This window comes from Corvus kubaryi, unplaced genomic scaffold (assembly GCF_017639235.1).
Source record: "Corvus kubaryi isolate FWS band 111438036 unplaced genomic scaffold, C.kubaryi_AGA036_p1.0 37396, whole genome shotgun sequence".
Taxonomy (NCBI): Eukaryota; Metazoa; Chordata; class Aves; order Passeriformes; family Corvidae; genus Corvus; species Corvus kubaryi.
The window spans coordinates 21,503,799-21,515,480 of NW_024581135.1; the positions used below are offsets into that span (position 1 = coordinate 21,503,799).

The window sequence follows — 11,682 nt, forward strand, 5'->3', positions numbered from 1 at the left end:
CCAGAGAAATGAGGCTGACGATGCTGATGTCAAAGCTGACGTTTTGGAGTGCAGATGCCAGGGGGTTGGGGTCCATGGATGGGATGGTCAGCAGCCATGCAGAAACATACATAATGGGGGCAGACACAAACGTGCTTATCACCATGCCTGAGGTAATCTGCAAAGAGTCAAACAGAAACAACAACAGTTAATCACATCTCAAGTTAATAATAATCTGCTTTCAGGAGTACAACCATGGGCAAAACTGCACCTTTGAATTAAACATACCTAGACCTTTAACAAATAATGAGTTGTTTCTATAACGAATTATTTAGAATTTGAGCCAGAAAATATCTGGCTTATACATACAGCTAAGCTGAAAAGTTTAACAAGCTTCTGAAATAGCAGGAGTAGAGAGTTCCCTACTGCTGATTTCTACAGAGCTTTATCATGGATGCCAAATATACTAATGACTACAGTCTAGGGGTGAATTTACACTGTCACAATTTGCTTTTGGATATAAATACTCACACCATAAATAACTAAAAAAACATGTAGCTATGCAAATATTAATATGAACCAATTCATTAGAATAAACCATATATATTTACCGGTGATTTCTAGTTTGGCTTCTCACTGTCTTTGTACTTTCTAGAATTTACACAGTGATGGAAGTGTGAATTGCTACTCATACTAGAGACTCTGCTTTAAAGAGATTTCCTGTGTTTGTAGGCCATAAAATTCTACATGCAAGATTAACTTTTAGTATCCCTTTTTCTTAAAAAAAAAAAAAAAAACAAAAAATGAAACAACTCCCAAATAGAAAACATTAAAAACAATGAAAGTCAACAAAAATGTGTTAATGTCACTTCAAATGGAAGAAACAATTCTAAAATTTCTATTTTAAGTTGAAAAGATAATTGGTACCCTCACCTATATATATATATATAAAAAAGTAAAATGCTTTTCTATCACAAGATTTAACGAAAGGGCAGCACAACTGAATCAGTTAAAGCTTAAGATCTTTCTTAAATTTTGAGGTTTAAACTAACACTATTCTTACTGAAGTCAGTAACATAATTTCTTTTTTCCCCCTACAAAAACAGTATCTCAAAGATAAAGTCTTTGAAAAAAACCAGAAAAAACCACAACCCCGAACCCCAAAAAATATACAACTTCTTCATAGCTAAAGTTATCCTAGCTCTTTCTACTAGAGTCACAAACAAAAAAAATGGATGAGGACTTACTTACAAACATATGGTATCAAGACACTTAAGACATCAGGAAAGATCCTGGGAATCCAAGTAATTCTAAGACATCTATGCTACAGAAAAGCAAATTCTTCAAGCCTACTTATTTATTTATTTAATCAACAAAGTTAAGCTCAAAGTTAGGACACATTTGGAAAAGTTTAACTACATACAATTCCTACTTCCATATTGAATTGACTTGCAAATATTGCAACACCAGGTGCTGCTGGAAAAACTCCATACAGAAATGCATAGTTTGATAAACTGGTGTGATTGACCACGCTGTCACTCTTGTCCAAGAGCTCCACCATCTCTCTACAGAGAAATGGCATCATGAGCCTGAAAAGAGAAGGAAAAAAAGTAATTGAAAAAATATTACTCAAGCTATAACAATAGATTCTTCTTTACCCAGGAAATTAATAAAAAGGAAACTTAAGGCTTGTTTGAATACTACTTATGAAAAGCAAAATACTGATGTCACTTTGAATGATTGCCTTTACTGTTATCAAAACATTTACCATCTGCTTAAAAATCTTTTGTCACAAATTACACTTAAGGACAAAAATGACAACAAACTCAGGCATATAAGCAGCTTCCCTAATTGTGCAGACACATTCTTTGTACAAACTTCAAATTTAGAATGGCAAAACATAAAAAACTCTCTCCTTTTTCAACTGTTACAGTAATAGTAGCTATAAGCAGTCAGCAGCTCTGAAATTCAGACCACATTTCTGCCAGCTGTCTGAAATATAATAAGGGCTCAAGCTTAAGTATCCCATGCCAAAAGTTTTGGCCAGCAAACCCCCTGCATCAAGGCTATTTTGTTCACCTTCAGCAATAGCCCAGATCTCACACAGACTTAATGTAAGCCTTACACAGGCTTACAGTAAAGCAAAGTGGTAACATTAAAACCCAATTCTTTTCATGTTCTTACAAAATTTGTCATTGAGCTGGTTTAAAGACTAGGTCTTTAAGTTTGCTAGTTAGTTGTACTGATACTCAAATTTTACAATATAAACTTAAAACATTACAAATATTCTATTATGTTAATTGTAGTTCTGTAGGAAATAAAATATTTAATATTAAATTAATACATATTCCCTGAGATATATTTGAGGGAAGATAATGATAGTGTAAGTTCTAAATAGAACTTGCCATTTATTCGTGCTTACAAGTCAAGCAGTTTTAGAGCATAAAGTGACCATTTTTAAGCTCTTCCAATATAGCAGTTTCAAAGATTTATAGATAAAGCAAGGAAAAACAACTAATTTAGAGATGCATAGTTTAAGCCAAATAAAATACAAATACTAATCAAATAAACTTAAGCTCACTACTGTCTAACTACTTATTCAATAAATTTCAATTTAAGCTACTAATTCTCCAAACACCCAGTTCATAACAGATGGCCTGCAGGCAGTCCACGAAGGCACAGTACTCCCCGATTTTCATTCTCTGCAGAGCCTGAAAACAGGTTTGTAGTCTACTACATTTCCTTTAAAAATTAACAGTTGTATTCTATCAGAGTTTGGGAAACACTCACTCAAAATACTGGAAGTGAAATGTACTATCATTCTAATGTTTTTGAGAGAAAAGCCATCTGACCAGCGTATTCAGAACTTAAGACATCTAAAGAACAAAATTATAAAAATATATAAATTGAACTTACAGTTTAGCTGTGATGAGAAGGATCAGTGCAACAAACATACCCTTTGTCAGTTTTTTTGTTTGTCCCACCATAGTCAGTCCAAGGTAAAAAAGTGCAGAGCCAGAAAATGAACTGCCCAGTCCATCAAGGAAGTTTTCAAGGTATTCAGGAATTTTCTGGCCAAGAATAAAGTTTGAGGCAATTCCTATGAAGACCATGAATACAATTGGGTTCTGCAAAACTCGAAGGAGTGCTAGGCCCACTATTTTGATTTTGCTCTGTGACACAGTGCGATTATTCCTCCACTTCTGGATTTCACAGAAGATAAACCCCAAGGGGTTTAGCATCATAAGAGATATTGGAGCCACTAGGTAAATGTACTGGAGATACTCTGGGTAAGTGGTTTGATATAAAGCTTCAACTAGAAGACAGGAAATGAAGAGTTATGAGTGATAACATTTCAGTAGAAAAATACATTAAAATATTGAAATTAAATTTTGCTGTCTGAAAACTAAAGAAAATGATTTCATTTTCCTCCAGAAGAAACTGAAGGAATCCATTTAATTAGCAATCAATATAAGATGATGCAGGAAGAGAAGTATGTCCAATCGTATTAGGCCACAGTCATCTAAAGAACACATTAAAGACCAAAGATTAACTATCCAATACTATTTAATCATGCTACAATTAGTCAACATTTACAGAAAAAAAGGAAAGAAAACAATACAACAATTCTATGTTTCCTTTGAGTCATCCCAAATGCAGGAAAAATTTTGATTTTATTTCTGACTTGCTTTTCCTGCCCAGAAACATGACAGGTGTAGAGAATTAAATGCACCTTTGCAGGATACAAGTTGCTTCCCATCTCAAGGGAGTCTCACCTCTCTGGAATTTAATCAGTTTTCAGTGGGTTCCTTCTACATTGATTCAATACAACACAACAAAGCAAAAACCAAAAAAAAAAGTTTATCACATAGTTATTGGTTCATTCTTTGAGACTACTTAGAAAAAGAGTTAATGCTATAGTTATGGTCCCTCAAGGAATTCTAAATCATGAGCCTTTGTTTTCATTACTACTACATACTTCTGAGTCAAAGTAGAATTGCTTCTGATTCCAAGTTTGTACTAACAGCACTTCAAAAATAATGAAAATACTTTGGAAACATATAAAAGATTCAATTCTAAGGTGAATAAAAAAAAAAAAACCCTGATGCTTTAAAAGTAGAATGTTCTCTTCTACCTGACTTATAATGTTATTATATTCAATAATTTTCTTGTTATTAGCAATTATCAATAATATGCCATGGGTACTAATAGCATGTCAATTATAATATATGAACATATAGTTAATTGTATCATTATAATCATTGTATATACGATCTAATAGATATATACTATCCATACAATTCGTAATTCTTAATAACAACATTATTAACCTTTTCTGAAAAGGTTTTCCCTCGTGACTACATTTTTCAAAATCCAAAGAGTTTTACCTTCATATTATTTAAGCCTCTGGAATGGCAGGAACTTCCAAGTGCTAAATCAGCACTCACTTTGAACAGTCTCCTCTTTAGACCAAATCAACTGACATTCTCAACTAGCTGATTTCTCACATATATAAGAAAAGGCACTAAAGGTGTTTTTACTTTTACAAGCCATTATTAGAGTACAAGAACTACTTGTACTAAAATCCTAAAAAAACTGCTGAGCAGAAGTACCAAGTTTGGGGTTAGTTACTGCATTTAACAAGACAGTTTCAAGCACTAAATACATCCTGGTAAATAAAACCACTTTAAACACACTAGACACTTTTTATGTAAATAGGTTTTTTTCTTAAAACCTCAAACCTGAGACTGATACTGTATGTTGTTTTATACAGAATGGCCATGTCATTCGAACACAACTCAACACAAGTCACAAGTAATGTGTGAGTGAAAAATTAAAAAAAATCTTTACTTTCTGGCAAAGTGAAGCTGCATACTTAAGACAATATATTAAGGTCTATAAGTACTTTAAATCATGTATGATGTGAGAATGCATTTTCCTGGGTACAAAAAGTGGAATTAGATCACTTAGTCAGTGGGTGAAAAAAAAAAAAGAAATCACTCTTAAGGAATCATTAAGACAGTAAAAATAATCCACAACTTCTATCACCGATGAAAAGTTTTCTTTTTATTTATATCACAGTACCTGCTTGCTGATCATAACAAAAAACTGAAATAAAGATACTTTAAATTTTTAAAAAGCAATTCTCCATGTCCCAGCTGCTCAAAATTACATATAAATCACACACTAGTTGTCCATGCTAAATACAATGAGTATGATTAAGGTCACAGTAACTGGCACCCACACAACACTTCTGCTACACCTGTGCTTCCACACACAGCTCTAGAGAATAAGTGAACCTGTTTGTCAGAGTTGTATCATTATCACCCAGTAATGAAAAACCCCCAAAGCTTTCTATCATAGTAATTCTGTCTACATCAGCAGCGTGCTAACAGCTGTGCCAGTCTGTGACAGTTGTTTCTTTTTCACCCAACATCACTTTTTAAATCTAGAACTGTCATAACCATGATAATAGAAAAACAGCGATGATCTTCAAAAATTGGGCCTGCATTTTGATTTTCCTATGTGCAAATCTTTTCAAACAGCAAAAAATAGCACAGTAAAGTAATAATAAATAGTAATAGTAATGTATTAAAAAATTACATGGGATGAAGACTCAGAAATTATTAAGAGTTCAAAGTGCCCTTTTAAATAGTGTTGGTTTAGTACACAATTTGTCAATATTGATTTTTTTCCTTCACAAATTTGCACTGCTACAGCATTTAAATATATTTTCATTAAAAGATCAGGCTTTGTTCAAAACACTACCTCTGTCACATAAAAAACAGAAAGGCATTCTTTGTTGACCAGTCCTGCAAGCACTTCAGAGAAGCTTAGGTAATATTTTACTAACAGTAAAAAGTTTGTACAGGTGACAGCATGAACCAAACACTAGGGATGGGAGAAGGGAACGGACAAGAGGAAACAAACCTCAAGAGCCTAAAATGTTTCTGTTGCAGTAACTATTCCAGTAAAGCTCTAAATGGTGTAGATTTCGGCAAGATCATACATAGAAAAAATATAAATCATATCTTATAAATCATGAAGTCTTACAAACCTGAAGAAATATGCAGTCTGACAAGAAAATAAAAGTAGAAAGAATGTTTTAACCAGGATACAATGCAAATACATTCAGAGACCCCCAAAATATATATATTAAAAAAAGAGAAACTCTAATTGGCACCTAAAATGCATACCAACAAGCAAAGATATAATCCTCACAGCCCCATTTGTGGCATACTTTCAAGAGGAATAAATCTCAGGAGATGTAACCGAGGAAAACACAGTATTTTCATCTAAAAAAAAGTATGCATTTGTCTAAATTTTATACATATCAAGCAAATTTGAAGAGAATAAGAAAGACTGAGGATTCTCCTGAGCATGCTGCCCCGGAATAAGGAGAAAGGTAGTTAACTTGTAAAGTAATCTAAAATATGGATCTGCTTGTCACATATAATCAGGAATTGCATCTTTGAACTTTCCTTCGTAATTGTATTTTCAATTCTGTAAACAAACATCTTGCTTTTTGTTTTGCTAGAACCAACTTGCTTTCTTTTTTTGTTTTTAACCTTTCCTAGATGATAAGCAATCTCAGAGAATTTGAGAGGCACTTCTGAAATTACTTCAATTGCATGGAACTTCAGTTCAGAAGTCAATTTCAAATTATGGAAAAATAAAAGCAAACATGTCTAGAACAGTGACAATTAATTTTAAAGAAGAAAGCATACTTACCTATTGGATATCCCAGTGCAAAGTCATTGCTTTGTGTAGCAAAAATAGGGAACAAACCTGCTTTGCTAAATCGGTTCTCAGGACTGGCTACTAACAATGTTAAAACACAGACTAAAAAAAACACAGCAGCTTTGGCAACTAAAACACTGTACAGGAAGGACCAATTCACATTAGAAAAATTAAGTACCACCATGTTTTTGAACAGTAAAGCTGGGAGTGCAAAACGGGACACAAAATTTCCCAGTCCTTTGGCCTGAGTTGATGTGATGATGTTGGCTCTTCCAGCTATGTAGCCACAAAGAATTATTCCAAAGCATTCCAACAGGGCTGGGAAAAGCCTGCTTATTGACATAGAAGGAGTACCGCTGGTGGTATTGAGTCCAGCTTGTCCAGGCAAAGAAAGAGACATATTAGCTGAAGATGAGAGGTTCTTTGCAGCGAAGTCTGAATAGCTATCCATTTCCTTTGACCACCTCTTCCAAAAGAAGAGTATGAAATGATCTCATCTGTAAAGGGAATAAAAGTACATTTATTAACTTTATTCCTTTAAATACAAGCTTACTCCCTCTTAAATTATTACAGAATAGGAATAGCCCTTACAAGAACTGAGCATCAGGAAAGGAAGATAAATTTGATGAAGAATCAAAGCTTCTCCACTCTGGTACAAAAACGTTTGACAAGGTCCTCTCTACCTTCCAGAAAGATTTAGAGTTTAAATCATCATATCACCCTTGAAATTTGTACCTTGCTTTGTGCAACTTTGACCTCTCCCACCATTTCAGTATCATGTGCTAATGATACACTTTCCAGTTAGCAAAGAATCCACATATGACACAGCAGCCAATGATCTAATTCATTGCACTAGAGTCTACCCATATTTCTACATACAATTCTGTAGGTCTGTAGCAGTGAAGTTTAAGCATACATTACATATTTATGTACAACAGAAATATCTGGTGACCCCTGTTCCTCACTCATTAGCAGTGATTCCCTTTGAAAGGGCTGATTACAACACCACAAGTTCTATATGCAAGCACACGTGTAAAGTCTGCAAATCAGAGAGTGGACATCAAACACAAATATTCACTGGTCAATAGCAAGGTCCTGCCACAAACAGATATGGCTTTGGCAACACAGCTCTGAAACCTGTCCATCAGCTAACTCTACACATAAAATTCTAACATGACTAAATCCTAAAGTACTCTGTTTAGAAAGTCAAGATTACTTACCCTACTTTGCAGGGATAGAAACTAAGGCAAAGGTGAACTGATTTCCCTTAAGTCATTTAATGTACCAGTGGTAAAGTCAAGATTGCCAAGTCCCAAACAGTCCTTTGTACAGCACAATCTGTGCAAATTAACAACTGGTTTAAGAGTCTTCCCAGCCTCTTTGTATCCTATCCACAAGGAACACAGAACATAGCAGCCAGGTAAATAAGCAAGTAAATCAAGTCAGTGCAAAGGTGAGGTCTTTTAAAGTCTATTTCACATCCTGGCATCCAGCATATACATATTCACAAGCATCAACTCTTTGACTCATGACTTTTATTTATGCCTGAGGCTTTTGGTAAGCACTTCTACGATGCTGTTGTAACTCATTTGGACTGAGCTGCTGCATCATCCAAATCTGTTCAATAGCCTTGGCTATCCCTTCTTCCAAGGAAAATGAGTCTCACTCCAAGTAGGGCTTATTTCAAAGGCTGTACTTTTCTTATATTATAGATGATACATTAGCTTAGATGTATTTGGACCAGGAGCTCAAAGCATTATTTGCTACAGAACAATGGAAAAACTTGCAATAAATGAAACAAACAACAAACCATTTTCTTCTACTATAAAAACTTAAGGATGCTGTTGGAATTTGCAAAATGTCCAAAAGAGGCTCAGAGACTAGTTTCCAACACTGAATTCTTGAAAGAAATCAGCCACATTCTACATTAGCTGCAAGGTAAAAAGCAGGTTTTTGGCATAGACCCAAGTAAAATTCTCCAAGCTTGGAGCACTGCATAGAGATAAGGTTCCCTGTAGTGCACCGTGTTCAATCTTCTCACTGCTCTCTCAAGGTGGTTTTTTTCCAGCAATAAGACAGAGATGAAACTTTTTTAACCAAATGCAACATTTGATCTGTAGTGGAACTGTATTCCAGCCATATCTATCCCTAAATTCTAGCATTCCTTCTCATCTCCTGTGCCTTCCTATTTCAGGCTAATGACAAGGCTCTCTTCCTTCTGTATTAAAATCATTATTTCTCCTCACAAAACTGACACAAAATACAGAAGTGCTCCTGTCCCCATTTCATAATTCAGGACTTAAACAAATATGCAGAAGACTGACTCTCATGTTATATCAGTCAATAGCACACACTAAATCCTGTATCTTCCTCACTAGATCAAAACTAACATGGATACACACCCACACATCCCAAACCGTCTGTTGTAAGAGATAGACAGATAGATAGATAGGTAGGTAGATAGATAGATAGATAGATAGATTCCTGCAGCCTTCCTTGAGGCTTCCTTCAACTTCATTACAAGGGACCCTGTCAAGTCATACGGTCAAATTTTTGGTGAACCACGTGAGTTTCAAAGAGAACAACTGCATCACAGTAAAAGCTGCTACTGGCACTCCCCAGAGGGTTTTAAGAGTGAATCATCTCTTCAGCTCAAGAGACATGCACATCCCAAACCCTTCACATTTAACACAGACTATCTATTGCAGAGCAGTGTTTTCCAGAAATGCAAGCTTTTGCATTGCTGCTTAATGCAGTGAGTACGTCTCAGTGCTTTTTGCTCTATAGGATGCAGACATTTATATAACTGTTGTGAGATTATGTAATGACTAATCACAGATTTAATATACGGCCTTGTTATACCTCAGGCTTATCTCAAACTAGCGTCTCACAAGAGTGAAATTATTTTCAATTCACAGCTCTTAATGAAATCAAAGATAACGATCTCATGCAAACCCAAAACCTGATCTATTCTACACAGAAATGAGATTATTCTTATAGTAGATGTAGCAAACTAACAAGACAAACGACACTAAAATAGGGAAATATAATACAGTTGCAAGGGAAAGCACTTAGTTTTGACTCCATAGGAGTTGTAGTTATCCCTTCAGGGACTGAGGATTGAGATTTGAATCCTTGAGAACTCAGCCACAGCTGCATTGTTGGGAACTGCAGGCCAGTACAGACACAGCTTTTAGGACTAATGCTGCCTTATCTGCTGTCCTCTGTGCCAAGCACAGCTGCTTGCAGCCAGACTGTCGGCTCGCACGAGAGGAAGCCTTGTATGAAAACCAACAATAGAAACAGAGCAAGTAACAAATGCAGTTTAAACTTCCCATGAAACATTTCTCTTGTAGGTTGTCAATATTTATAAAGCCTTAAAATTCACCAGACCAGAAACTCAGTTCTCCAGCAGTTGTGAGTTAAGCAACATCAGGATCCTGTCCGAGTACAGAAATAGAGACATTGTCTCCCTCACCATAGGAAGGCAAAAATCCCTTTCATCTTCTTTTTCTAATGAAAGTCAAAGACAGCATGAGAGAATAGAAGAGATAACTTCAATGTGTATCTTCCCTCTGTGGTCTCTCACTCTTAAGCTTTCAACTGATAATCAGTCTCAGGATAATGTGGTGACACTGGCAAGACCGTGGACACTGTTCATAAATTATATCCCACAACATGACCTACTTCAATGCAATGCAGAAACTCTCCTACTTTAATGCAATGTGGAGACATCCCAAGGATGACACATTATTTTACTCAGGAAGATTAAAATGGAATTGGGGTAGGAAGAGTTACTACTGGTGGCAGCTATACTACCCCATTCTCAGATAAGGTAAGCGTGTACTACACGCATTTTCATGTAAAAATTAGTGAAGTAAGTCAAAGAGGAAGTAACTTTAGGGAGATACAATGATAAAAGTAAGTGGGAAGAAGTGATTATTGCAGTTCCTATTCTTGAAAGTTAACCACACTTTTTACTTTTCTCTTCATTAGGCTAAGAAATCAGAGAGAGAAAAATACTGCAACAGAAACTAACACAAGAAATGGGCCACATACATCTGGAAATATAGACAGTGCCACAAGAAATATCACACACCTTATGTATCTCTGAGTAGTTGTTCTTCAAGATTACATCTCCTTTGTCATTCTATTCCTATGATGCCATTCCAAGAAAGCCCCTGGCTGTGGAGCAGCCGGGCAAGCCACATGCTCTGGACACCCGGGGAAGCCGAGGCCTGCCCTGAGCACACGACTGGCACAGTTCACACAGCAACACTTAAAGCTCCACAAAACTCTGGCAGCACAGGAGCTCTGACAAGACCAAATGAAGCAACAGTTGCCAGCGGCACAGAATGTCAACTCAGAAAATGAATGGAAAACATACCTCCCCTTAATTTTCACTTAGTTTGATCTTTGGGCTTGTCAACAGATAGATACATACTTCTGAAGCAAACAATCAAGCATTTTTCAGAAGGCAGATAACATTTTCTTGCCAGCACCCCTTAAAAAGCACCTCACTTGCACCACTTGCCAAATTGGGATGTAAAATCCTTTGACTTCCAGCCAGGAAGCCACAACACAACCAACGCCTGCCCCTTCCCGGCCCATCACTGCTCTCCTTCCCATGGTCACCCCAGCTGCGAGCACACAGCATTTTCAGTTAAAAATAAAAAAAACAGCGGCACTGCCCTGTGTGACAGCTGCCTCAGTAGAAAATGAAGCCAGAAGCCGGGGGAAGGAGCGGGCAGCTTACCTACTTAGCTTTCGGTAGGCGCCTCCGCACAGGGGTGCGTGGAGAGGGTTTGTACTCTGCCAAACTGAGAACCCCTCCAAGGCCAAGGCCGCCGGTACCGAGGCCGGGGAGGGGAGGGCTGGCCCGCCCCGGCCCGCCCCGCCGGTAACAGCCCCGATTCCACACCGCACTTGCACCACTTGCCAAATTGGGATGTAAAATCCTTT

At 36.6% G+C, this 11,682-nt stretch overlaps 1 protein-coding gene across 6 annotated transcripts in view; it reads right to left on the reverse strand.

Annotated features, from left to right (window-relative positions):
* The window catches only part of GPR155 (G protein-coupled receptor 155), a 29,173-nt gene extending 17,547 nt beyond the window's left edge, over positions 1-11,626 (reverse strand). For 4 of the 6 annotated variants that reach the window (XM_042041273.1, XM_042041276.1, XM_042041272.1 and 1 more), the window contains exons 1-5: positions 11,477-11,626; positions 6,712-7,217; positions 2,896-3,295; positions 1,403-1,568; positions 2-157 (exon numbers count right to left, since the gene is read on the reverse strand). In XM_042041273.1, the coding sequence (XP_041897207.1) occupies positions 2-157; positions 1,403-1,568; positions 2,896-3,295; positions 6,712-7,171 (1,182 nt within the window). In that variant the 5' untranslated portion in view covers positions 7,172-7,217; positions 11,477-11,626. Of the gene's footprint in view, position 1; positions 158-1,402; positions 1,569-2,895; positions 3,296-6,711; positions 7,218-7,940; positions 8,109-11,476 lie in introns of those variants that run through there. The other 2 variants (XM_042041274.1, XM_042041275.1) reach the window with 2 other exon arrangements.
* Positions 11,627-11,682: the final 56 nt, after the last annotated feature.